This window comes from Taurulus bubalis (assembly GCF_910589615.1).
Source record: "Taurulus bubalis genome assembly, chromosome: 14".
Lineage (NCBI taxonomy): Eukaryota > Metazoa > Chordata > Actinopteri > Perciformes > Cottidae > Taurulus > Taurulus bubalis.
The window spans coordinates 10,214,857-10,242,654 of record NC_136602.1 but is presented as its reverse complement, the minus strand read 5'-3'; the positions used below and the strand labels follow the sequence as shown (position 1 = coordinate 10,242,654).

The 27,798-nt window shown below is 41.6% G+C and overlaps 1 protein-coding gene across 1 annotated transcript; it reads right to left on the bottom strand.

The window, feature by feature from the left end:
* Positions 1–3,728: 3,728 nt before the first annotated feature.
* LOC306746880 (methylated-DNA--protein-cysteine methyltransferase-like) lies at positions 3,729–22,862 on the bottom strand (the record flags this gene model as incomplete). Its single annotated transcript, XM_079229862.1, has 5 exons — positions 3,729–4,497; positions 7,427–7,566; positions 12,114–12,274; positions 21,060–21,202; positions 22,839–22,862. The coding sequence occupies 5 exons, from the start codon at positions 22,860–22,862 to the stop codon at positions 4,369–4,371; spliced, it is 597 nt and encodes a 198-aa protein (XP_079085988.1). The 3' UTR covers positions 3,729–4,368.
* Between the last annotated feature and the right edge of the window lie 4,936 nt (positions 22,863–27,798).

Here is a 27,798-nt window from a genome sequence, read left to right as displayed (position 1 = left end):
CCAATTCCAACTCACCGGCTTTGGTGGTGTGTGTCAGCTGGAGGACTTAATCATCAATCGTCAATCATAATAAGCGAAGCACATTGATAGGGCTCCTTTTTTTTTCTTCTTCTTCTTCTTTCCAACACAGTTAAATAAAGTGTAAAGGGAGAAGTTAAAACTGACCTTGTTAAATTGGGACCACAATTTATATTCCTAATTTAGTGTATGGATTAATTAGTCTTGTGTGTGTGTGTGTGTGTGTGTGTGTGTGTGTGTGTGTGTATCAGTTTCCATGTGGCGGAGCTTAGGAGCTATATCCACTTCATCAAATCACTGCTCGCTTTCATAAGGAAACTCTGGAATGATATCTGTCAGTCTAATCTTGATGTTTTTGCTCAGAACGAGCTTTGCATATTTTTAGCTGCACACTTTTAATTAATGCTTAATTGGACGATTTATAGAGAGAACTTTTCCACTAATCAATAACCCCTATCTCACATCATACAAAATTAATCACTCTGACCTGTTATCAGGCCTTAATACAGCCATACACTCACATAACATGCAAACTGGCAAACGCATGCATTTCGCACAAGGCTGAGGAATCTGGCTCATATTTTCCCTCTCCCTGATCCAATCCACTCCTCTCTCCCGTCATATAGATCGGATCTGCGGGGGCCAGAGGCGCTGACAGAGCCCAGATGCTCCCAGTCTGTCTGGGGGACTGGGGAGACTGGTGCCATGGGGTCCTGGAGCCTCTGAAGTGCCGCCCCTCCGTCAACATGACCAAGGCTAGACCTGCACTTTCTCCAGGCTGAGACACTCTCCTTACCACACTGACAACCACGCTGCATAGTCACAGATTGATACATGCAGCGATACGCACTCACAGGCACCCGCTCTCACGTAATGTATGGTCGTTCATCAGCCGTTCCTAATTAGAGACCCCCAGACCAACAGTTGAGTTCACAAGGTTACACCGACACACTGATGCAAGGTTACAAACACACACTCGCATGCTGATACCTCTCAGGGTTTCTTCTACTTTCTCATTTAATCCTGCGCTGTCTCATCACCACTGTCCTAAACTTGCTCATGTGGAGGGGGGTCTCTTTGTTCTAAAGAAACAAAACAAGAAGAAAAAAAGACACCATACGAATCCCCTCCATCCTCCCGCTTTCTCTCAAAACACAAAGATCATTACAAGAGCATCAAAGTATGCCATGTTTGAAATGATATTTCTCTTTGTAGTTGTGGCGTAGCGTGGAGTGTGTTGGTATTAGATGCTGCTGTGGCAGCTGTCGTGGCTGGCTGCGTGGTGCCTCAGTGTCAGGGCCTCTGAGGCCGGGCTGTCCCGGTAGACAGACAGAGGGGGAGGAAACCTGATAGTGCAGCCAAGCCCCAGTCTAATGTCTGCCTATCCAGCTATCTATTCCTGTGTCTATCTGTCTGACTGACTGTTGGACACTGCCTATCTGCATGCCGGACACCCCTCTGGCTCCACAGCAGCAGTGCACCGCTTGCAGCTGAGTTAATACGTTCCAAAAAGTTATCTTTTTTTTTATGCCTACAAACTTCTCAGGGAAGAAAAAAAAAGCAGCTATTTATGAATCACTGATGTAGCTGCGGGATTCACTTCTGCAGGGTCCCCACTAAGCTTGCGACGCGTACCAAGGGGTGCAGGTTGTGATAACATTAGAATTATGAGCCGACATGTATGAGGAGCAAGAGACGGGAAGCGCAGAGTGTTTGTATTTGATGTGGGGGCAGAAAATTGCTCTATAATGAGGAGGGATGCCGGGATACGAGCTGGGAAGTGGGGAGTTGGAGACAGGATATAAGTTATGAGAAGGAAACTAATGTTAGGAAATGCAGGGGTTGTTGTTGTTGCGACTGTATAAGCTAAAATGTATCTTGTTTCTATCGGCCATGATTAATACAGCCCGGCCAGGTCAAAACCCCGCACTAACGCTACGGATGCCACCGACCATATCCTCGCTCTTTCTGGGGCTCAAATGAGTGTGTGTTGTATGTGAGGGAGTGTGTGTGTGTGTGTGTGCGTGTGTGTGTGTGTGTGTGTGAGGGGGTTAATAAATGTTGAATCAAACGCCGCACGAGACACTCACACTCCTTAAGGGTTGCCCATTAGCGGTGTGTGGGTGCATGGGGAGTTTATCAGTGTCTGGGTGATTTATGAAGTCAGACTCAATATCATCCACTTCACCCACACACATATGGACATACACATGTGCGCACACACACCAACACGCATGGCCACATGCTCAAACACACACACGCGCGTACGAGCACATGCACTGGTATAGTCTCGCTCTCTCTGAAATGGAGGCAGATATTAGGCCAAAATTAAAGGTTTCACAGAGATTAACAGTGCGGATGATGAGATCGTCTCGACCTCTTTTAATCTAATTCCTTTTTATCTCCGAGCCAGCATGAGACGGAAGTGGTAGACATGCTGAAAATACTCCCACAAAATACAGACATAATAATAATAATAATAATAATAATAATAATAACACTGCTACTAATGCTGATAAATATTGAATTGCCATGGAAATGTAAAAATTGAGAAAATAAAAAAGGTTTGAATTATCTTAAAGAGATTCCTTGGGTAGCTAAGCAATTACAAGGCCAATTACTGGCAGCATGGTTGAAGCTCTGATGCTGGACTTGTTTTTTAACATCAGCCTCAGACCTCTACAGACATCAGTTTCTCCGGCTGCGAAATTCACAGCATTCCATAGAATTTACTTATCCACGAGAAGAAAAAAAAAAAGGAGGGTGCTTACAGTGCACTTCAGAGTGCGCCTGGCTTAAATGGGACCCCTTGTGGCTGTGTCACAGCTCCCTTCGTTAGGGGGCTGACTGTAGCCTGTAGTCACCACAGGCATCATTAGCCCTCTGTGAAACCACAGACTGAGTCTCATTCTTCATCTGCCTGTCTGCTGCCTCAACATCTACGCTGCGATGGTGCTCCACCGGCAGAGTAAGTGAGTCCAGCAGCAGCACGGCAAGACGACCACAAGGAGCCCGATCGGATAAGAAATTCAAAAATGCAGCAAAGTTCAAATGTATTCAGCGAGCGGGCCACTTGAATTGGTTCAGCAAAGGTTAGAGTCGAGGTTATTTTGAAGAGTGGATTATTAGGCTACCTGGGCTGAACAGGAAAGGAATAACTATGGGCAAGGAAGGGTCACTCTGGGGCTGCACTCGACTGTTCAAGAATTTAGGTAAAAATACTAAACTGTCAATGTTACAACAGATCATCGTGAGAAAATGTAGAAAATGAAAGTAAAGGACATATTCAATTAAAAAGACGCTTCTATTTCTAAACACACACACACACACACACACACACACACACACACCCGCTGCTGCTGCTGCCCTCTCCATATGGCCGTTTCAAGAGAAAATAATTTATCCCAAAGGGATTAAACTGGGTTGTGATGAAAATAAAATAACTTAAACATTTAAGTTACAGATTAAATGTGCAGGATGAATTCAAGGTTGAAATGTTGATTTCTGTTTCCCGTTCTGTACTGCCCTCTAATGGAAAACACTACTCAGAAATAAAAAAGGAGCTCTGACATCCAAAGCTGCAGTGAGGAGAAGACATACAGCATAATTAATTATGAGCTGAACTGAGTGAACGCTACATGAAATCAATTTTTAAATTAAATGCAATTAAAATGATGAAAAGCCACGATTTGTCATTTTGAGATGTATTTATTTAAGCATATCTCATAAAAGTACAGTATATAATGCATAAGACATCTCCACTCTAGGTGGATTGTAAGGCGAGAGCAAACAATGAGATCTAAATGAAGACAAAACAAATGCTTCACTACAAAGCTTTGTAGCGGTAAAATTCAGAGCCTTTATCACTGGATGTTGAACAAAGCATTCACTTGGCAGGAAATTAAAAAACCAACGAGAGGTACAAAGACTAATTCTGCTTCGGAAAAAAAACAACAACAACAACAATGCAAGAGACATATTTTTAAGGGAATAATAATTCTTTAGAAAAACCATTCCAGCACTATCTGGCAAACGCAACGGAGACCCACGGGAGCATATGTTTGTAATTCCTACTGTTCTCTGTTTAAGTTATTTTTGTACATTCTAATTCTGCAACAACTCTGTATCACATTAACTATGCAGCATCTCTATTCTTAGATGTAAAAAAAGAAGAATAAACTGAATATCTACAAGAAGCTCCAGTTGTTCCACCAAGTGCCAAGCGCGCTAAACTTTATGGCCCTGTTTTGCGTTCTTAAAAATAAAAAAACATGGCCCCGTGTGTGTGTGTGTGTGTGTGTGTGTGTGTGTGTGTGTACTGAATGAAGGACAGTTGGCCTCTGTCATGCTTTAGCCTTCGCCTCTCTGCCTCTCATGGGTGAGCAGCCATTGTTTGAGATGGTTGCCCTTGCCGCTCATGTACGGCCCACTCTGTCCACTGCTAGAAATGACCCGGTGGCAGGGGATGAGGAGAGGAACCTGGCCCAGACAGACAGAGGAAAATTCAACTCGGAGGAAATAAACATGTTGAAGTTCTGCAAATATTACACACAAAAAATGTTACATGCAAACAGGGACACTTTTAAAATGTTTGCTTCTACTTTTTCTTTAAAATAAAAGAAAGTTTTTTTTCCTAATTTATAAATTCAGAAAGAAGGTTGAGAGAAATATTTGTAACTTTAAATTCCATGAAGGATCAGTAGTGTTACCATAAAAGAGTTCCTAAAAAACTAATGTTTGAGAAGAAAAAAAAGAAAGACAGATTAGGGTTTTGCTGCTTTCTTATTCTCGGGTTGACATTTATTGCCGCAGCAACACAAGAGTTGGAGATGTTGATAGTAGATATGTATTATGTATGAAAGAATATCTGATTTACCACATAAACGGTGCGACTTAAAAGTAACCAACGTGCAGAAAATATGAATCTGCACTTTTCTTTTTTGCTTTTTATGTTCATGCATTGCATGAAAACAAAGTGTCACACCAAAAGTGTCTGGTTTGATCCTGCACAAACCCACATTCAGGGTGATGGCTCAGTCTTTGCGTATAAATGTTTTTTACTCTTTAATAGTGTAAAGCAAAGAAGCAATCAAAAATTAATGGGCAAAAACACCAGCAGGATGAACATTCAATCGAGAGGGTGTCAACATTAAGATCTGATAACCCTGTGATCATTAAAAAGAGGAAGTCGGTGGAGCGTTTACTCTTGTTGCAGAAGACTGCCAGGGGGGTCCCGAGTTCTTTGTAAACTAAATGGCTGGAGAAAGATTAAACAAGCAAACCTAAAACACTTCGATCATTGTGAATTCAGAACAAGAAGAGTGGCAATGGTTGGAATGAGTCAACGCAACTATTCCTATTAAATATTCTTCATGTTGCCCTCATTGTCTTCTCGTTACACCAAAATACAAAAACATCCCAGCTACTACTGCTTTGCGACTATCTTTCTCCAGTTGAACCAAGTTATCATGACGCGGTGGCTGCACCTCCAGTCTTTTATATAAAAGTTGGACATGCAGTGTGTATCAGTTCAGATCCATCATTAAACCCGCTCCCATATCAACAGCAATAAAACTTTCCGAGCCCCAGATTAACCTTGCAGACAGAGAAATACTGCTCGAGTATTTGGATCAATACTGTTCCCCGGGTTTGGAGGGAGAGCAGGGTACCCTCAAGGCCTGCGGATCTGCCTCTTCACTTGGGGGGAAAAGAGCACTACGCCAGGCTTATCAATACTCAAATCCTGGTGAAGAAGAAGTGCCACAGAGAGGCGAGGATCGATTGAGCACACTGAGCTTTTCACAGTTGAAGCCTGAGTGGAGCAGCGCTACTGACAAGTAATTGACACTGACAATCTGACTCTGGATCTGTATCAGGAGCTGAGGGCTCAGGCTCCCAGGCTCCCTGACAAAAGGACGGAAACGTCTGTAAAACACGAGACTGAGAGGTTTTGTACAGCCATCCAAAAACAACGCCACTGGCTAATGTAATATAAAAAGCCTATTAATGCAAACAAACTAGTGCATATATTAAAAACACACAAATGCATTTTTTTTTTGTGGTTTAGTTGCTTTTATTCTGTGTTTCAAATCAATTTTAATGATCATAAATTACTTTTCTTCCTACTTTAATAACAAAAACGGTGTCAGAGGAAACGCACGGCACTAAGATGAGGATGTTCACGAGCTATTCCACTGCACATGTGAGGGAGAGCATCTCGCCGGCTGCATTTCTGTACAAGAAGTGTTCTCTGCCTCACAGAGCACACCGGTGGTGCCCACAGCACTACATGGGCAGAGCTAAACGGGCTTTGATCAAAGGGTTTGATCAAAAGAAGACACACCACTTGCCCTCTAGCCCTCCATTTTGTACACAGTGGATTCATGGGCAAAATGATGCGGGGCCAGGTTTCCTGCAAGAATCGGAGATTTGTAGCGAACATCTACAGTAAAGATTTGAGAGAACAGGAACAAAAGGTGTGGGCTTAAAATGTGCTGTAGGTAGACTTGTACGTCTCCGGCGGTCTCAGAAGGAGGCGTTTATTCCGCTGTTGCTCATATTCGAACACGCCTACAGTTTAGATTACATATCCTGTGTCACAAAGATTATTTTTTTTAAACTTATTATTTTTGAAAACTCAAGTGGAGTACAAAAGTACTTTGTTGTAGGCAGCGATCATCAATAAATTGAAAAAACGGACAGATCTGTGTCATCACTTCATATATATATTTCTCAATATTTTAGCATATCAAATGTACCGATTGTATGTATATATATATATATTTGTATTCATTTGTTTCTCTATTTGTATACATCATTATAACAACATAACATATTGATGTAAAACGTTAAAATATATTGCAAATCATGTGTTGTTGTTACACATAATCCAAATCATATTTAATTGGAGCCGCAACTGATGATTAGTTTCATTATCGCTTCATCCGCCGCCTATTTTCTAGATTAATCATTACGTCGATAAAAAAAGAATCAGAAAACGATGACAAATATCCATAACAGTTTCCAAGGTGACAATTTTACAATTACCTTAAACAGAGAAAAGCACAATTTTGCTTTAATTTACCAAAAAGTGGAGTCATTTTTGAAAAGTGACTCAACAGCAACTATTATAAAAAATACCGGTAGTTGCAAATCTAATCGTCTAATCGTTGCAGCTTTATATTTCATACTGGAAGTGATGTCATGGTGTCTCCAGTGATACTTGTCAAATTGCTTATTTACTACCCGTGTAAAATGACTAATTAACCTTTGACTATAGGCAGCTTGCAAAATGCAGGTTCACTAAAGTCATTAAAAAAAAAAAAAGAATCTAATAGAAATGATGAGTTTCCCTATCTGATTAAATAAGTCAGAGAGAAGCCTGTCAATCAATGCCAGCCGCACTCACCGGGTTCCTCCTCATGGCCCCGCCCACTGCCCGCACCGCTCTGGGGTTTCCCGCCATCTCAGCGAGGCGCTTGTACGAGACCGTCTCTCCAAACTTCACATCCTTCAGAAGTACCTGCAACACGTGGCTGGTGAAGGCATCTCCGCCACAAAGCAGAGGACAGGGAGGAGGAGCGAGAGACAGAAGGAGAGAACAGAGGAAGAGGGAGTCCCTCATTTAATCAGACAGCTGCCTAAGAGGCTGACAACAACAAGACAACACTTTAGTACAACGCTGAATTTACGCCTTTGAAATAAACTGGTGTTTTGAATTTAAATCAAAACGTTGTGACATCACTACATTTTTGATCCACTGAATGGTTTTTGCTCATGTCAAACTGCAGGTTTGAGGGCCAAGTCTTCCTCCAAGGAGCTCTGTAGGACTTTACAATACTCATTAACAACTAAATACATAGAAGTCCCTCAATTTGACCTTAGAACTAGTATTAACATGCTACAGAAGCCGATGTGAGAAAATTATTTCTATGGCAGAAAAATCTAGGTTATGCATTGAAAGGTCACAGCTAAAATTAAAAAAGTTCGCTCCTTCATTTAAAAGGATTAAGAGAGGCCAAAAAGACTGCAAATCTGCTCCAGATTTTTAATAATAATAATTTGAATGTTGCACACCATTTGTGGCAGTGGGATGACTTTGAGGTTAATCAGACCAATTTGTCCTTTTAATTGCTTTCTATTCAGAGTAGATTCATTATATCATCTTCACTTAAATGGCAGAATTCTTCAAATCATCCGCAGCTTAACCGACCACATTAACGGCTTTGATTTCATTAGCACTTTAGCAGTAGCATTATCTTTTTTTTTCTGGATTACCAGTCAGTGACTGAGAGGCATGTTTGTCAAGTTTTGATTGCTGGAAAAAAAAGAAAAGAAAAGGGGAAATGTATTTGAAGCATCTTGGAACCTTCAGACATTGATGCAGTGAGCTTCTGTCGCAAGTGAACAACACTTTTTTTTTTTGCACAGAACAAGATGGGGAACAATGGTCTCGTTATCAAGTGGGGGTGAAATTCTTCAAGTACATACATGTACTCAGTCATGAAAATTCAATTAGTGATCTCCCATTCTCTCTCATTTATATGGTCTAAGAGAGCACATGACAAGTGATCTATGAGAAATCCCTCTAAATTGGCATTGTGTGAAAACATGTCACACCCCTGTCTCTCTTCTACAGAGTGAACATCCTTTGCTCCCCAGGCTCCCTCGCTACCTTATAGTCACTCTCCGCTACACAAAGCCACGCGAACAAGGCAATTTGCCTAAACTGGGGGGAATAAGTGTAAAACCTAAAGGGGATATTTTTGATTGATGCGCACCCTTGTGAGTTCTTTGTCTTGAACAAGGCCCGTAGGTACTGTTTAATAATTTTTCAGGTAATAATCACGCTGTCAACGAGATGACGGGCTCTTACGCAGACAGACTTAATGTTATGAGGGGATAAGATACACCCCTGAAATTTCTTTTATGCATTATTCTCCCTCATAAAGCTCAGATTTGGCCACATGATGTGCGTGGTACATATTGATATCACTCTGTCACCGGTGGGTAGATGTCAACTTGCCCAGACTATGTGCTATGACAAATCCCCGTTGATGCAAACGTTATTGACAAACAACTAAAGTCAGTGTCAAGCCAGCAGACACTGCGGAGCACTTTTGCCTCCGAGCAACAAGCAACGGGGCCGTTTATACTTCTATAAATCCAGAGCAGCCTCTTTTTTTTTCCTGGAAGGTTTCACATCTCCAACAGTTCTGGAGTGTCTGCGCTTTTATCTGCCGCCACAGAGGTTAAAGAACTTTGCCCTCATCAGTGTTAGTGACAGAGACTTCATGCGGGTCATTCGAGGTGACCAGCACTGATAGGAGAGCAGTCCCCGAGCCCCATACTTCATAAAGAGCCTAATACGGTGTGTCTGGGGTCAGGACCCGCTTTAGATCGGGGTGCAGTGATGTCAATTGTTTAAATAAAAGTTGAGAGGTAGCACTTACATGTTTACAGACATCCCATAATTATGTCACAGGTCATTACATACCATGAGGCCAGGTGATAGGGCCACTGCAGAGGCAGAGGCAGACTGACCCGCGGTAAAAATCGAACATATCTAGTGATTATGAACGTATTGGCATATATGATTGATTTCCTCATCATTTTGTATATGAGAGCAATTTGAAAGAAGAAATAAACAATGAAAATGAAGTGAATTCCATCAGCCCGGCTAATGATAGATTTGGGGGAGATGACTTTCAGCTGACAGCCACCTCTTACACGATTGTGACAATAAGAAGACAATAGTGGAAATGCAGCTCCCTCATTATCCTTTGTGTCTAATGGGAGGAAAGACTTTGACTCCCAGTCAAAGTGTCTCTTGAGTCTTGAGGGATCCATACTTTTGAAGGCTGACGGGGTGCTGATGATTCTCTGATTATTCGATATTCTGAAAACGTTCATTTCCCTAATTCCTCTCCACATCACAGGGGCGAGTCCTGGTGAGTGTCTCATCTCGCCCTGTGCTGTGCACAGGGGGAGGTTCAGCCTCCTGCAGGAACACAGTCATTTGGGCTTTGAAGAGCGCCCTTCCCCCCCTTTTTCCTGGCCCCCTCCCTGCATATTCCCTGTGCCGCTTACCGAGACTAAGATCCTCTCGTCTGTTACATATGGATGTATAATTAATGAGATAAGAATATGCATCGTTTTGAGAACCCATGATGGTGTCTGCAATTTTCGGAGGGGGCAAATGCGAGTGCACGCACGCACAAACACACACACAAACACACACACACACACACACACACACACACACGCACGCACACACACACAAACACACACACAAACACACACACACACACACACACACACACACACGCACGCACACACACACACGCACGCACACACACGCACGCACACACACGCACGCACCCACACCATTCCTCTATACCTCTAACAACCCCAACTTACGTGTGATGTTGCACATGACAATCAGTCACACAGTATAGAAAACTGCACCTTGCATCTCCTTTCAAGTCACCTCTGCTGCTCAGGTATATCGTGACAGCAAATATGAAAAGTGGCTTGTTTTGTCAGAAATGTGTAAATAAACATGGCAACACTTCAAGTGAAGGTCACAACTCAATATTACATGACAAGTGCTGTGAGAGCTCTGTCGCGTTCAGGTTCTCCCACAAGATAACTGAGCAAACAAAAGTTGGTTGTCACAGATTGTAATGACCTGATTAAACTTGTATTTTTTTCCCAGGCAGGCAGGCAGGCAGGCAGGCAGGCAGCGGCTGCATGATGAAATCGAGTAGGAATTTGTACAGCAGAAAGGCCAAAACGAATCCTTAATATTTGTGAATTAACAAGCAGGGGGAAAAAAAAAAAAAGGAAAAAAAGAAACCTTCTATTTTCCTCCCTCCAAAGACGAATACTCTTGATGCTCACATTTAACATTTTTATACTGCCGTGGCCTATGGTTCCGACTACTGAGAGCAATCCAAGCCTAAACCCTGTATTTACTGAGCCCCAAAACAACAGGCGAGGGAGCGAGGTGGAACACAGCACAATCACCTATTCAGATCAGGTACTAATGAAGAATTCCATCTATCCTGAAATTTAATTAAAACCCCAAAGACTTCAGATGAGATGCGATTTGAAAGAGCCTGGGGCTGGTACACAAGCACTTGGTGGCGAAGGGAATCACACTGAAAGTTGATATCGTAATTGGTCCTGATGTATTTCTGCATTGCCTTTGCGGGAGCGTGGGACTCATAGCTGTATACAGGGTCTCGATGGAGTACCTGCTCATTGAAAATGCCATCACTCAAGCACTGCAGATCTGCATGAAATTAGAGAGCAACTAAGGCCTGATTGCAAGGGAAGAGAGGCACAATTGGTAAATGCATATATTAGAGCTATTTTTTCTCTCCTGTGTAGGTGTGCTTCTGGGTCTAAATGAGCACTTCTGAAAAATCTTTAGGTTAAAATGCAATGAGCGTTTAAAGGGTGACAAAGAAATAGCCAGTAATTGTTTCCAAAAAAACGGCACGAGTGCGATAAGTTTGCGATTTCAAAAGTGAGTTGTCAGGCTGCGAGAATTGTTTGTTTCCTCGAAAACAAAAGCGCATTTTTTTCTTCGGCGCCCTCAATCATTCACTCTGCAGTCACAACTACCAGTTGCAAGGACACTAATTGTCAATTTTTCGGGGTGCTTCCATTTTACTCGTCCTAGGTGACTGGTCAAGCCAACAATAAGCTCATTCAAACTTTACTACCATTCACATGTTGTCATTGAAAAAAAAAAAAAAAAAAAAAAGCTTCCTGTCTAAAAATGTCAAGAGTGGAATTCGATCAGTTTCAAAGAATGTGCCAAGAATCATAGAAAAGCTTGCCAAGACTAACACGCGTGGTAAGAGCTGCCACAGATTACTGAACCAAGTTACAGCTCTGTGTTCTGTTCTCTCTCCTCTCGCTCACCCACTCGCTCGCTTTTCCTCCGCTCTCTCTCTCTCCCTCTCTCAGCCATAAAATACTTCATTATAACACAGTGAGCCAGTGAGTGTAAGTGATGTAACTGACAATTAAGAGTGAAAGCCTGATCCCAGTCATGGCTCTGCAAATATTTATCCATGACAGACCTCCTTGCAGGGCGGGGTGGTGAAAGGCAGGGAGCGGGAGACTCCCAGTGGTCTGCGGCTCACTGAAGTACGCCTGGAGCCATTCAACGCAGCGCTGCAACTCGGGGCTCATTTCTGCCAGGCTATCGTTGACCACACAGCTCAGGGGGGCCTCACTGCTCCTGCGAGGGATATGAAGCAGGATGGGGAGTTGAGGTAGGGATCAGAGGAGCAATCATAATACCCAGTTCTTGGTTGAATAGTGATAAAATATGTCGCAAGAGTGTAATAACATGCCAGGGGTGACACAGATGCAAGATGGCATAATTTGCAGAGTGAAACTAAATTTCGGTAATGAAGACGTGTTTAAAATCTAAAGTTCCACATTTCGGCGTTGCTCCTGTCAGCGGGCTGTGACAAATATCAGACCTGTGAAAGACAGAAAACTCCAGAAAATATAAAAAGACAGTAATCCAGGCATTTGGTACGGTAGATATATATTTATATGAAGTGCAGAATGATAGAGTATGAAAGGAAGCGTTGTCGGGTCATAAGGAACGGCGCTAACAGTTTATTTCAAACAACTTTAAGGAAGCAGAACCACTTTCTGAATTCAAAAAGAAAAAAAGTTTCCAAAAGTCTTGCAGCTTTTATGGAAAGAAGTTAAGAACACAGCTTTAACAACAGTTTCATCTCTGCTTGGGTCTAGTTTATAGTTCATGACAAGAATAAATGGATTTTTTCTGGCCAGAGCGGTGCTGGCCAGCAAAGCACTACACTTGGACGTGCATCTTAGCATGAGTAGATGCTTGGAGGAATTTGCCGATGGTTGAGTTGGCATCACTTAACAGCTGAATTTCTCTCCGCTGCTGACCACCCCCCAGGTCAATGCAAGCAGACTGACCCATATTTGACACTTAAAGACCCTACTGGGAAGGTCCTCTCTTAGCATGTGCATTACTGCAAAGTGGACCTCAAGCTGTGTTGTGGATCTAAAGCAGGCCGCCAATTCCATTAACTGGTGTACAGGACTTATAAATAAATAATATCACCATTTAAGTGCCCCTCATTTCAAAATTGGCTTATCCTGTATGGTATTAATAATAGACATTTACTTTGTTAAACACACAGACCGTCTCTCTCCTGCCCGCCGTAACAACACGGCCCTAAAGTGTTTTTACACTTCTGCAGGTCACAGTTTGAGCAACGTTTTATATTGGACATGTGAAACTGAGGTTTACTGGAGTGTTATGAGTGAGCAGGTCAGTTTTAAGGGAACCGCTCTGCCTGCTAGTTTGTGGCTGTGTGATGAAAATCTCCTGGGTGCCGTTTAACAGTGGGTGTAAATACAGTGAAAGGTGTAAATACTCTCATTTCTAAATAAACCACACAGCAGTTTATAGTTGAGTGGTGAAAACTTGCAAACCCACCAGCGGTTCCTGTGCTGAGACCCGCTCAAACAATGGCCATGGCTCATGGCAATCTCTGTCGGCATGGGTGAGTGCCCAGCCAGCCCCTACTTGTCATTGTCTCTCCTTTCTATCCCTCTCCTCCCTCCCCCCATGCTCTCCCTCCTCATTTCCCCCTCTCTATTTCTCTATCCTCCCACTCCAGCTCTTTTGGCTCCCCACCACCTACACCCCCAAACACACCCACCATCCCCCCACCTCTCTTTCTCTCTGCAAGGTTCTTCAGGCCACTGTTCCCTCTCTATCCCCCCCCCCCCCCCCCCCCTCTCTTCTTCCACCACCAGTGCACCTCCTCCTCCTCCTCCTCTTCTTCCTCCCACCACCACCACTTCCTCCTCTACCCCACCACAGCCCTTCTTTCTCTCTGAGAGGATGTTCCAGCCGCTGCACACTGACAGCTCGGGGATATTGTGTGTGGAAATGTTCCTGTTGGACCCGCAGGCCCTTACAATCTACCGGACAAAGGCTAGAGCACCTTTGCTTAAGGCTTGGCACCTTTGACCTCCAGCTCACACTTCAGACTTGTCACCGTGGCTAATTTTCTTCTCCCCTCAGCCCTCCGTTATGGATGTGCCGGCTTCAAAAGGTGTTTTGAGTGATACAACATTGACAGTAGTAAAAGTTAATGCAATGCAGTACATGTTATGGCCGGTAAACAACACCAAAATAAATAAATAAAAGTGGAACAACATCAGTCGAGCTGAAGTCTGTCACCTCTAGGTGCAGTGGGGGATTGTTTTTAAAGAGCATGTGGGCAGTGGAGATGTAGCTCCTGCGCTGGCAACATTTCCAGTCGCTTCACTGAATTACAAATCAAGCAGCATCATATGATCTTTATAGTGTCCGGACTGGCACATTAGAAACTCGGCCCCTCAAATGAGAGATTAGAGATGTGTGATAAATGTTGGGTTTATTACAAAGAAACTCTCAAAAAGCAAAGCAATGGTTGTATTGTTTTAAAGTACTTGCCATTCTGTCTAAAAAAAACAATCATAATTAGTGGTGATCATAAACAGTATTCATTAACTGTAAATAACAGTTCAAATTTGGTTAAAGCTAAATTGTTATTTATTATCTTTTGACTAGTACAAATCATATTTTTTTTCAATGTCCTTCAGGCGTTTACTATTTCATAACAGGTAAGGAAATAAGAAACTAATTCCAAACTAGCCAGGATCGGCTCCACTAAAAAGAATATTTCCCTTGATAGAAGATTGTGATTTGAGAAAACGTCTAATATTGTGCTCCTGTCACAATCAATTTCCAATTACCATAAATCATTGCTGCGTAAAGTGGGAGTCATTTGGAGTTCTACCTATTTTCCAACTCTAATATAAAGAATGAATTGAGCATTTATATAATGTTGGAGGTTATTTCATTCATCCTAGAGGAAACAATCAAAGGAGACAAAGGAATCCAAAAAAAAAGAAGAGCTGATATTAAATTTGTCAATTTCCTTTGGCATATTCTGTATCTGTAGTTGCACAAGACTTCACTAAGACTTTTTCTATCAGCTGCAGACGTAAGAATGAAACAGGTTAACCACAGGATCTAATTGAAAGGAATCTGGCGAAGGGTGTAATGGTATATTGCACAAAAAGGGGAAAAACTCAGAACTCATGCCTCCATCCTGTGAAGCGTGATGGCGCTCATCCTGACTCGATCGGCTGTCACTTTTGACACAGCCTGCCAGAGTTCTCCTTCACCGATCATGGGTAACATGGCGGGTCAGAGGATGAAATAGAAAAGGCCAAGAGCAGTCCAATATTTTCCTCGGCCTTATAGCTGCAGATACTTAACTCAGAGACGTCAAAGACTCAAGAGAGCATGAAAAAAGCCTAAAATGACTGTCTAAAAAGGGAAAAAAATACAGCATGTCTCTATGAATGTCAAGATCCTGATGGTCTCTGAGCCAAAGGCTGTGATACAATTGTAAGCCACTTGCTCAATGCGGCTCGTTCAACCATTTGAAGATCATTCAGATGCCTATCTGACTACTGCAGCACTAAAGTGGAGAGCTTTTGGAGTGGTAAGCTGTAAGGAATGCTTCCTATTCTACTGTGGGGGCGCACGGTTTGTGCTCTGCCGTTTCAAAATAAAAACAACTCGGCCGGATAAACTGCTCTCTAGATATCCAACCACTCTTATTAGCGAATGTCCACCGAAGAGGCCGCAACACTCAATCCAATACATAAAGGTGGTGGTAAAATACTGCAGAGTAGGCAACAAAGCACACAACAATTAGGTATTCTCCCAACTGGCTAGCCACAGGAGTCAGTGAAGGCATGTATTACCAGAGCCTTAACTCTTACTCCATTATGTAGTGTATCCACACACCCCGACGCAGCAATGTTTATCTACAACAGACTACTGAGCAGTTTCAAATAGTGTTTTTAGCCTCTATTCTCAAGTGCCATAGTAAGAGATTCCAATTACCCGAATGGTAAGGAGCCAGTGAGGGAGGCATAAAGTACATTAGGGATCCCCTGTAACTGCAGGGACCTTTTAGAGCCTCAACTGAAGAGGGCCGAGAGACTGGAGGGACAGTGACCCTGCATGGATAGCCTCTGTCAAAATTTGACCACGTCAAGCACAAAGGCATTATGGGAATCCAGTGTCACCAAGTCCTAATTACTGTCTGTGTTCAGAGCAAATTACTGCCTTGTTCCTCTGATTAGCGAGGAGGCTAATCTTCACCTGTGTACGCCAGCACTGCTGAGGGCCCTTGAGTGTTAGCGCTTCGTCTTCTGTAATTTATTTTTAAATCAGTGCCCGCTCCCAGGAGTTTTGAGTGTTTTGTTGTGAACCGCTTACCATGATCCCCACCACCGCCCCCTCACCCCTAAATCCTTGACTAAATCCTTGTTTGGTGCCGCAGGAAGATAAGCAAGAACAACACTTGGGCATAATTGACTCGTACTCCTCTCCAAGATGTCAGAGCGGAATCATCTCTCTGCATATTGCCTCAGTATGTCACAGACTGTACACTTCTGCATGTTGCAGATATAGAATCCAATCAAGTTCTAAAACAAACCAGCGCAACCCTCGTGCCGGGAAAAACTTCCCGGTCGACAGCAGGGAAAAAAATAAAAAAACAGCAGGCGCTGCTTTTAGCTGCTTCTCTACAGTGAAGGGTAACTCTCGCTCGGCTCCCGTCCTCACCCTGGAGGATCTGCTTTAGAAACCACAACATTTGCAGATTTTCATCTGAGTGAATGTCAGTGCCTCGTCTACGTGCGGCGGTTTACAGGTAGTGTGTTACACAGGTGTTGGTTTACACAGGAAATGGCACATGCAGCCTGATTGGGACGGTCCCAAGAGATCGAGGCATAAACGTAGAGCACAGATGGGTCCAAGGGCCAGTGGGAGCAGCACCTTAATGAATACGCAGCTGAGTACTACACTTCACAACATGCAAAACAATATTCTAAGGCCGCAGTAAAAAAAAAATAGAACAGAAATGATCTGAATATCATTACGCAATAAATTATTCATACCATTTCTAAAGAGACTACGTCAAAAAGTCTCCCTCTTGCTTTATTGATGATTTCATTCAATATCGCAGCAGATCACTGTTTGTATGACAACGCATTTTAGTTACAAATGCAAGCAGTTTATTTAGCACACAGCCTCGTCTATATGTGTAGCAAAATTATCATTTAAATTAATTAAAATCATGTGTCAGACTAAATACGAGAGAGAGAAAAAGAGAGCCGGAGAGGAGGGGAAAGAAATTATAGAGGAAAAAAATAATAAGTTGTTGATACGGTTCCCGGTGTGTGAGCACATCATGTAAACAGGCCCCAAACAGGGAACACATTTACCATAAAGCTATTCAGTGTGAACCAGGACATTGATTCACAACACTACATGAGTGTGAGAAAAACGATAAATGCATCACCTCAGATATTTCACACTAGCGTTGGTAGTGTGTAAAAGCTGTTGTGACAGCTTGGGTATTAGGGCTAGATAGATGGAAAATGTCTGGCTGCTTATGAATGCCAATGTGACTGAGGTGACGGGTTTGACACAAAAACACTCCACCTCAGAACAATTAGGCTGTTCTCAGGCCCCATCCAGTGTTGTCAGTGATAATGGAAAGCTGTGAGGATAACTGGTGATAAATAGACTTTAACACCCTCCTCCTTAAGACCAATGCAGTCCTGCAGTCCTCTCATATGCTTAACTAATCATGAGCATGGCCGGCAAAATTCATACAAAAGACTAATTACTGTTGTACTTCACTTCAGTCTCAAAGGCCTCTTATATAAGGACTTGGGGGTTCTCGTGCCTCTTTTCTCCTCTTGATGGGTATTTTTTTACAAGTAGGCCTCGTGCTAGACAAAAGCGTTTAAAAATTGGTGATTGCTTTCATCCGCTTTAATTACATTCAGAAATGGCATTTCTGCCACATAATACACTTCTATTGTTTCAGAATTATCTGGCTTGGGGAGTAAAATCTACAATATTTGACGATGCTCCCAAGCTAAATCGCCTCTTGAAATTGAAATATGCAGCCGAAATACAAAATAAAACGCCTGCCTTTGCTGCTGATATACTGGAAGCTGCTTGGCTTTCTCCAGAATGCTATTATTATGCATATCCAGGTAGAAAGTTAATTAACCCAAAGCTTAAGCTAATTATGGTAGCAGAATGCTATCAACCAAACGCTTTCAGTCAGACAGCTGTCCAGAATTTCATTTGCTAATCATTTGTCTTTTGCCGGAGCATATGGTGCATTTCCCCACTATCACAGCAACAACAAACAGATGAAAATCATTAACTAAAAACAATGTGCAATGTAAAAAATCAGACACAGATGTATAAGGCTTTGTGTCAGAGAAAAAAAGGGGGATTTATGGTCTGGGAAGTATAATGATAATTTTTGGTTTTAGCCACTTAGGATCTTAGGCAGACCACGTGACTCATGTGTGCTGGGAATTCAGATGCACAAATATATTGTTTATATCTATATGCAAATGAGACTGAGAATGAGAATGTTTATCCGTGTAAAATTAATTACAATTTTCTATAGGAGCATATGCAAAGAGCTTGTTCTTAACAATTTTTAGCTTCTAGCACATTTTGTGCCTGTATTTTTTTTTTATGTTGTTAAAAGTAGAACTCCCTCCGCTCAGAATTAAATCAATTATTTTCCAAGAAATGCTTCATGCATTATTTTTTTTTTCTTCTTTTCATAAAACACATCATACTGGCTGTTAAAGTGTGATTGATATCAGCATTGCCTCGCGACATTATCAGGCAATAAAGGCTACTCAGGTTCTAATGCAACATGTCATACACAGGCTCCTGTAGTACATTTCTATTGAGGACCTCACAAGCTAAATTGCTTTTTCCCCGCTCCCCCACATCTCAGCCAGCTTGACAGACAAATTGATCAAAGCATTGTAAAATAATATGCTCACAAAATGTCTCGGGGCAGGAGTCCAGCCCTTTTTTCATTTTTCACCCTAATAAAAAAGTACTCTATGATTTCCTCTGTATTATGTGTCTGTGCTCTGTGTGAAAGAGGCAAGAAGCATCATATTTCAGATAATAGTAATCTCCTGTAAACAAAATGCGTATCATTTTTCTGTGAACGCTGAGGCCATGCTAAAAACTAAAAAAGGGGGGAAAGCTGGTTAACAGGGAGGCTTGTGCGTAGGGCCCCAACAGGGGTTGTTGAGATGTAATGAATTTGTTCATCTGATGGTGCCTTCAGGGCTGTCGTTAGACTGGCAGAGGAGGTTGATTTTAGGAAATGTTCCTAAGATCAGTTAGGAAGCAAAAGGGGCTTGAGACGTTTCTATTAGAAAGAGCTGACGGTCATGGTGCGTAAGCAATACTTCAAGGGCGTTTATGTAGCTATAATGGCATTTATCAATAACTATCTATCAATGCCACATATGCTTTTGTTGCTGCACCGGCTGTTCAACGCCAACCAATATGGTGAATTCTACAAAAAAACAAACATAGAAAGCAAACAGAGTTGCATAAGCCGGCAAAGCTGTGACTCGCTCACAAATATACTTCTGTAGGTTTTACTTTATGTTATGCATAGATGTTATCTATTTCCCTTATCCAAAATATGCTCTTAGAGATCATTTATCACACTGACTTCCTAAGCCTGTACCACACCACATCCAAAGCTGGAGAGAGCCTTGTTTAGTATGTCATAAATAAATCAATGGAAATGGCTGATTTGAACTATTACTGCTACAGGCAGGCTTTTGTGAGATCTACATGTAAAGCCGGTTGCAAAGATAAGCCTATATTTTGTCACTTTATCTTGCCTCCCTTAATGCCTGTTTACATTGTGTTACACCATATATCTGAGGTGGCTCTAGTTCCCCTGTCTTATGACAAAAGAATCGTATTCAACTGGTCGAGATAAAATCTAAACATTTAGTTTAATGATTTCTCGCTTACACCTTTGAGAACGTACAGACAGCGATGTGATCGAAGCATCACTTATGACCGACATAGCAAATGATATTAAACTGAGAAATGATCTAGTGATGCGAATCATTAAATTCATTTGCATATTCCTACTGAACCTGAACACACAAATTAAACCCTGTTCACAAGGAGACGGAGAAAGGTGCTTGCGCATGGTTACAGGACATCTTCCATAATCAAAATTCCATATTATTAATTTTCTCACTTCAACTCATTAACAACAAGTGGAATGTTTTTACTGCTTGATGAATTTTAGGAAATAGCAGACAGTCAGGAAGGAAACACATGTTGAGGTATAATATACAAGGTCATTAATGGGTTTCCATAAATTAGAATTTGAACATACATTTTCTTCCTAACTTCCTATCTGGGTGCATTTGAAAATGGTTTAATTTCCCAAACCATTCAAGTTTATCAAATGCGAATCTGCGATACATGGATATTTAATTTCAATCTAATCAAAACTAATCTGAGATGTAGGATGTGGACCTGTAACATTCAGGAATAAGTACTTATTAACGCTGAGTTTAATCAGTTTCAATCGCTCCAGTAAGACTGGCAACATTCGAACAATTTTGAGGGATGGGCAGGGCATGAAATGCAATCACATATTACATTTCTGAGTGCCGGTTGACACTCAGAACTACTGCATACAACTTGGAGGGAACATAAATAAACAGGAGCCAACAGTCCATGCTCCCAATGGCCTTTGCTGACCCTACAGACATCAGCTATAATCAACTCCCTTGTGGGTAATAAAGAAGTTATTTTTCTGAAATTTCAAATATACTGCAGGAAGAATCACAACCACATGCCATCAGAAATCTAATTTCAAGCCCAACTGTATTCTAGTGCCCCTCATATTTCTAGTGCCTGCTCATATTTGCCCAACTTTCTCCAGGATATTTCTTGTGGGATCTACAAAAATGCCCTGCTTCCAATGAGGAATGGTGGCACTCCATCACAGGAGTGGATTCTGTCCGCCTGTAAATTTCACACCTTTGTTTATCACGTCACCAGCCCGGCTGTTGTACAGTACCTTTCAGCAGGTGCGACATCCATTAGGATCTGGATGGTGTGCACACCATTCTCACATCCACTGACTTGGATCGTCCCCAGGGGGCTCAGCAATGAGATGGTCTTCTGAGTGCACTGGCTCTCCCTCTGCTTCATCTCGCTGCCCTGCTAAGGAAGCACAAATTACACTCCGTTCATTGACATATTCATGTGGCAACTTTCACAATTTCCCACACATATTTGCATTGAATGATCTATTGAAAACCTAGCAGGCCACCAACGGATGATGACTTACATATTTGAACACCTAGCCTCCAAACAATGTCATGATGTGACTTGATCCCAACATTACTATCCAATATTTCTTTTGTGCATGGAAAAGAATACGCCTATCTAACCAATAAATCGCCCATTTTTTCCCCTCTTTCGGTTCTATATATCACATAAATGAGAAAAACAATGCAGTCTGTTCCCTTGTCTGGTGGGGGATTCCCAAGATAGCTCGACATTATTTTCAATCCGTCATTTTTGGTTGATGGTCGGGATGTTTTTCTAGCATTAAATTTGTTCCTCAGGGTGCAACTCCGATGGGATTCTGGTTTCCAGCCCTTAACAACAGCAAAAACGTGCAGCTTTTCTGACGACTGAGATGGATACTGGCAATAACCAGACAGCAGTTCCTTTTTTATTTTTACTTTGAGGGAAGGAGAGATGATTGACTATGTTATATGTGCGTTTTTGAGAGATGGGGGTTATAATAAATAAAGGTCACATTGATTGTAAGAGTTTCAACCAAGGAAACCTTTCCTTCCAGGAACCTTGATCTAAAAAGTGTCTAAAGGGTACAAATACAATATCTCTCTGTCTTTTTCATTTTTAATAGTCCATGTTATTCACATCCATATATCTCAACTCACATGTTTACTGTGTGATGTGCCGCAACTAATGATTATTTTTATTATCCATTATCGTGCTGATTATTTTCTTGATTAATAAACTTTAGATGTCAATACAGTTTAATAGAGAACAATGTCCATCACACATTTACAGCGTCCACGGAGATCATTTTCACAAGTGTTGTTTTGTCCGACTATCAGTCCAAGACCGAAAGATATTTAATTTACAAATTACTACAGATTAAAAAGTCTAAAATCCTCACATTTGAGAGACTGTACCCAGATAATAAATGCAGTTTCAAAATGTACTTTAAACTAGATGCAGTATTGTAGACTAGTTACTTAATCAAGCAACAAAAAACAAAGTAGATGATAATTAACCGATTAATCACAAGCTGGCAACTATTCTCATAATCAATTCATCATTATATTCATTTATTCTAGTAAAAAAAAAAAATACTAAACATTTCTGAGGTGCAGCTTCTCAAAGGTGATGAATTGTTGGTTTTCTTTGTCTTGTGCGATAGCAAAGTGAGGGTCTGCGGCTGTTAGATAAAATAAGTGTCACCTTGAGGAAATTGTGAAGTCATTTAAAACTTCCCTCTGATATTTTATAGAGCAATCTATAATTCAAATAATCTTAGTTGCAACGCCCAAGGCACAATAAATACAACAAAGAAAAACTGCACTGCTCAATGCAGCTTGTACTTTTAATTTAAGAATAGATATAGAACTATATATATTTTTTTAGATTAAACAAAGGTTATGTGATAAAAAGTAGTCATGCATTTACAGTTTCATTTAGACTGTGTTGCCCCCTCTTCACATACACACCCCACCAACACCACCACATCTGTCATGGTATGCGATCACAAATGCGTCTGCTTCAACTTTCTTGTTTCTACTCCTGCAGCTCTCACTGTATTCATCGGGGGTTTGCCTGAACTGACAATAAAGGCGAGAATTTTCTGAGCCAAACAATGGTACAGTGCACTTTGGATAAGCGCTGAACACACTGGCTGCCATTTAGCAAGCTGGTAATAGACTCAGATAGAATAATGGACTTCGGCAATAATGGCCGTGGCTAATAGTCTATGCTGATTAAAAATAGCGCTATCATGTTTTGTGCCGTTTTCGGTGCAGTACACTGGTCTAAGTGACTACTTGCATGTTAGGGTGTTTACCCAGCACTTCACGGTGAGGAACAACAAACAATAAGCAGCTTGTGTTGTTAAAAATCACTGGCAGCAGCCTCGTGCTCGTCCATCATTTGACTCGTTTCTCATCACACTAGTTCCTGGTCAAACCTAATTGAGTAGAAAGCGAGCTGTGGCTGCGGAAATGCAACACGTGTGCTCATTGTAAGGAATTTAAACGTAAGGAAATTAATGCCGAACACTTGAGAAAAAGCCAGTGTGCAATTATTTGAGTGAAGTGTCATAAAACTAGGTGAAATATATATTTTAAAATTAAGTGCGAATTTCAAATGTTGAAAAGATGGACGGAGGTTGGTAACTGAAGGCACGAACTTACTCAAAGAATAACCCTGAGAGTATACGGATAACAATTGAACTGCAGATTGTGTCAGGCTTTGTTAAACTAATGGTGACAGTGTAAATTAACTCTGTAGCTTACAACGAAGACTTTTGTATCCGTGTGATGTCCGCGTCTATTCCATTTGCAAAACAAACGTAGGAGAAAGTCTTTTCCTGTTTCTGCAGACCGCGTGGTCGAGTCGGCCAATCACAAGAGGCCAAAATCAAACATTGCGCTGTAATTGGCCGATATAAAGTCTCCGCCCCGCCCCCTGCCAGGGACAGACACGGAAGGCTTGTCTTATAGGTCTCAAGCTGGGATTTGGGGTCCTTCAGGGGCCTCAGTACACAGAAGACTAGAAATGGTAGTGATTTAGATATTTGATTTGCTTGATATTTTTTACAGCAGGGGGAAAAATATTTTGAACATTAATGTCAAACACTGTTATCTGTCCTCTTAATGCTGAGACATTTATCCAATTCTGTATCTCCAGTGACAGTGAGGTATTCAGGGTCCCAAGCATAACGTTTGTGGATAAAAAAAAACACTGATGTGATGCTATCAACCAATAACATTTGGCTACCAACTAATACAGTCACTGTGTTATTATGAACAACACATGGGGCAGAATTCTTTTATTTGAGTTTTATGTGGTTTTAAGTTGCCTTATGTTGCCTGGAGCAGTCATAGATTTAACTGAAGCATATATTTCAGTCATTATGACCAAGTGTGTGGCATCAGTCATGTATTGTTTAAAAGTGTCTGTTGTCCTCTGCTGCTTTGTTTTACTATTTTTGTTTTGGTGCCTTCAGCTCTCTGCATGCCTCCATTTGGAATGTGTAGGCCGGCGTGGGCCTGTGGCCCACACCCCATCTCAGCGGTAAGGGTGGGAGCGGGGGAGAAAACGCCACCCCTGCAGAGACCATTTTGAAATCTGTGAGGATTTCCGTGCCATCTGGACCCGCTGCCAGTCTGCCCCAGATAGTAAGGGTTGGCAACGGTACCCGACGGTGCAATATGGCTCTCTCTTTAATGAACTACTAACTGTCCCCCGTTTTAATTGATGTGACATTTGAGCCATTTATCTCTGACATTTCAATGAAGGATGATTCTCAGCCTTGCCATTTACTTTTTTGTGCTATTTTCTAAGAGTCATTTGCATTTTCCTGCTCTAAACCTGCTTTTTGTCTCTCATTAGCTAATTAGAGAGAAACATGCACGATTAATAAAAATGAACATAACCTAGTTTGATATAGGCTTGAAGAGGCGTAATCAGAAAATCACTGTTTTCTTAATGTTCATCAAAAATGGTGTGAAGGGCTACCTGTGGTAAAAGGTGACTTCGATAAAGCCTTGTAACCTTTACCCACATACCAACATGTAGCCTACAGTGTGGGACAACTTATGTTCGCAGCATGGGGAGAATCAAGCTCAATTAATCAGCATATGATTGCAGTAAGCAGCCCCCTCTGCTGGATCTTCTGAGCCATACTGTTTGAAATCATTTTAATGCTGCATTCAGTGGCCAGACAATTATCGTATGTGGCAGTCACAGTGGAAGTTTCTGTATTTGCTTTGTATCATTTAGTGAAGAAAAAGAGTTTAAAATGTGCAAATGTAAAAATTATTTAAAGACAACTCTTGTTTTTTGTCATGCTATATTTATTGTGAATTCATTTTAATTACTGCTGGCACATGAAAGCTGTTTTGCACATTTTATATTTTGTTTGTACAGTCATGTATATTTATTTTGATGTGTGCAAATAATTTATTTTTAAAAACAGGAAATACTTAGGCATGGCGTGTTGAAATAAATAGCCTGAAGTGCGTGTGAGTGACATAACAACCTGGTATACGAAAGGTTCCAGCCTCAATTGTTTTCCATAATGACACATATTTTTAATCTTTTTAAGATATCCTTTAAAAACACTGCTGCGCTGATGACGACTGTTCCTTTGATTGTGAGCGGCATCATTGCCAAGGTGTGGTGCCCTGTCTGTGTTGGCAGCCGGGCTGATATCTTTTGTTTGAGACTCAAAGAGCTCTTTTTCCTGTTCAGTTTCCCTCACTATTTCTGTTTGTGTGAGGTGTTGATAGACTTATATGTTGCACGGCTTCCTTTTAGTGTACAGCACCAGATGTTTGTGAGAATAACAACCATAACCTTTTGGTCAAAATGACACAACTTGTTTATTAGCAGTTTTGTCCATCCGGTAACGTATGATTGTCATAGCTCAGTCATATACTGCCTGTCTGTCTCTTGCTCTCTTTTCCTGTGTTCGCAATCTCACTCTCATGTTGGCGTGGGAGGAGTTGAAGTCATTTATGATATCAGATATTCTCTAGGAGAGCAGGAAAGTCCTGACAGACTGAACAACTGCCATCCTCTCACACAGCGGCGTGTGTGAGTGTGCATTTTAATCAGGAGAAATGGCTCTGTGGGCCTCACATTACACATCGAGGAGGTCTGGGTGTTCTCATTGTGAATATCCAGTGTACAGTAGATGTTATGTCTGTTCCTCTAAATCAAACCACGAAGCAGGCAGGAAAAAGGCAACCTGTTATTTTGTTCTTTTTACTTTGACACTTTGTTATTCCACTCCTCTCAAAAGAATTAGCCTGATCATCACATAAGCAATGCCGCAATCACAAAGACGTGACAACATTTCTCTGTACCCTCTAGTGCCCACTTATTTAGTGTGCCTGTGTGCCTCTGTCCCTCCATCTCTGATATGATGTGGCTCCTCTATTTTACTGTTGACATAGTGCTATGAATGTCTGAGCACTTTGCAAATGAAGAGGCTTGAACTCCTGACAGGCAGTGTCGCCGGCACCATGACACACTGGCCCGCACATGCTGTGCGGCATAATGATGACATTAGGATCCAGTGATAATATCAGGACGCACTTCAGATAAATGACTGATAAACCAGGGGTTGTGCCTCTCGTATTACACGCTTGACAGAGCAGCTAATCAGTGTCCAAGTGACTGCTATTACATAAATCATGAGCTCGACTTTGATGCATATTCCATCAGTGTTCCCTATTCATCACGTCATCTGGGGGAGACTCTCTGGATGACTGGCTGCCGGGCCAACACACATTTTAAGAGCACATTATGTTTTCATTAGAATTTGATATGATCCATTCCAGTGTTGATTTGATTTTACGTGCTCGGGTCATTTGATAGGAAACTACCAAGGAGAGGGAGTGTATTGTTACACTGTGCAAGCTGTTCTGGGTGTCATTTTACTCTCGCCGGCCACATTTACAGTAAAGATGCTTGTTGATGAACAAGATAGCTTCTAAATATAACAATCCAATTGTATCCAAGTTGTCAAAATTATCTTTGTATTTTTATTTAATTGCATTAATTTTTTGGTTAATTTTAAGAACTGTCTGGAAATAAAGATTCCCCCATGAAGAAGCTGAGCGGTGCATTATTGTTTTATTTCGCAATGAAATCAAACCGTCAGAGACGAAGTTGGAAGGGAGATGTGGGGTGTTGAAGTGAGTCACCATGTATGTTTTATTCTCCAGTATTGGGGTCAGAGGATGTGAAGGTGGGGGTGTTAATTTAATCCCCATTCTTACCCAGAGCATGGCCACACTCTCTAAGGAGCTTTATCTCTGACAACTGTGTCAAATTAGAGAGGCCACGAGCCCCTCATAAAGAATATGTCTGTCAGACTACATTGTTCCTGGTCTCTGAAATATACGGCCGAGAGAGACAAAAATAGAAGATAACACCGTAGTCCCACAGTTGGACTTGAACATGATGAAATAATTTCCGAGCCATGTGATCCTGTCAGCGAGACAAACCTCTAATAAAACTGACGTCCACGTATCATTCTCTATCTCTGGTGTTTTGCTATTCATAGATTTCAATAAGTATTGTTGAATACACAAAGCCGACTTGTTCTGAAATTATTCCTGATATTTGCGGCGTGAAATTATTTGTTATCTTTTACGCTAATAAAATGCATGAACACACTTATTTAGAAAACTTTATTGGACATTAATTCATTGTAATTCAACCTGACTGCGTGCAATTGATGGGAGTGTTACATTCCATTAGGCACGGTACATAACTCTAGGTCAGTCCAGTCTGATAAGTGCCCATCATTTATCTCCCTGGTATCATCGCTGTCCCACAGTCAAACATGTAAAACAACTCTTAATGTTCTCCCTAGTCCCCTATGGGTGTTTCTCCCTGTTATCATCATTGCTTCTATTCTAGGGGGACTTCCTCCAGAGACAACATTTTCATAGACCTTTGACCTAAACCATATTTTCCATTTGAATGGTCTGACTAGTGAATATTTACAA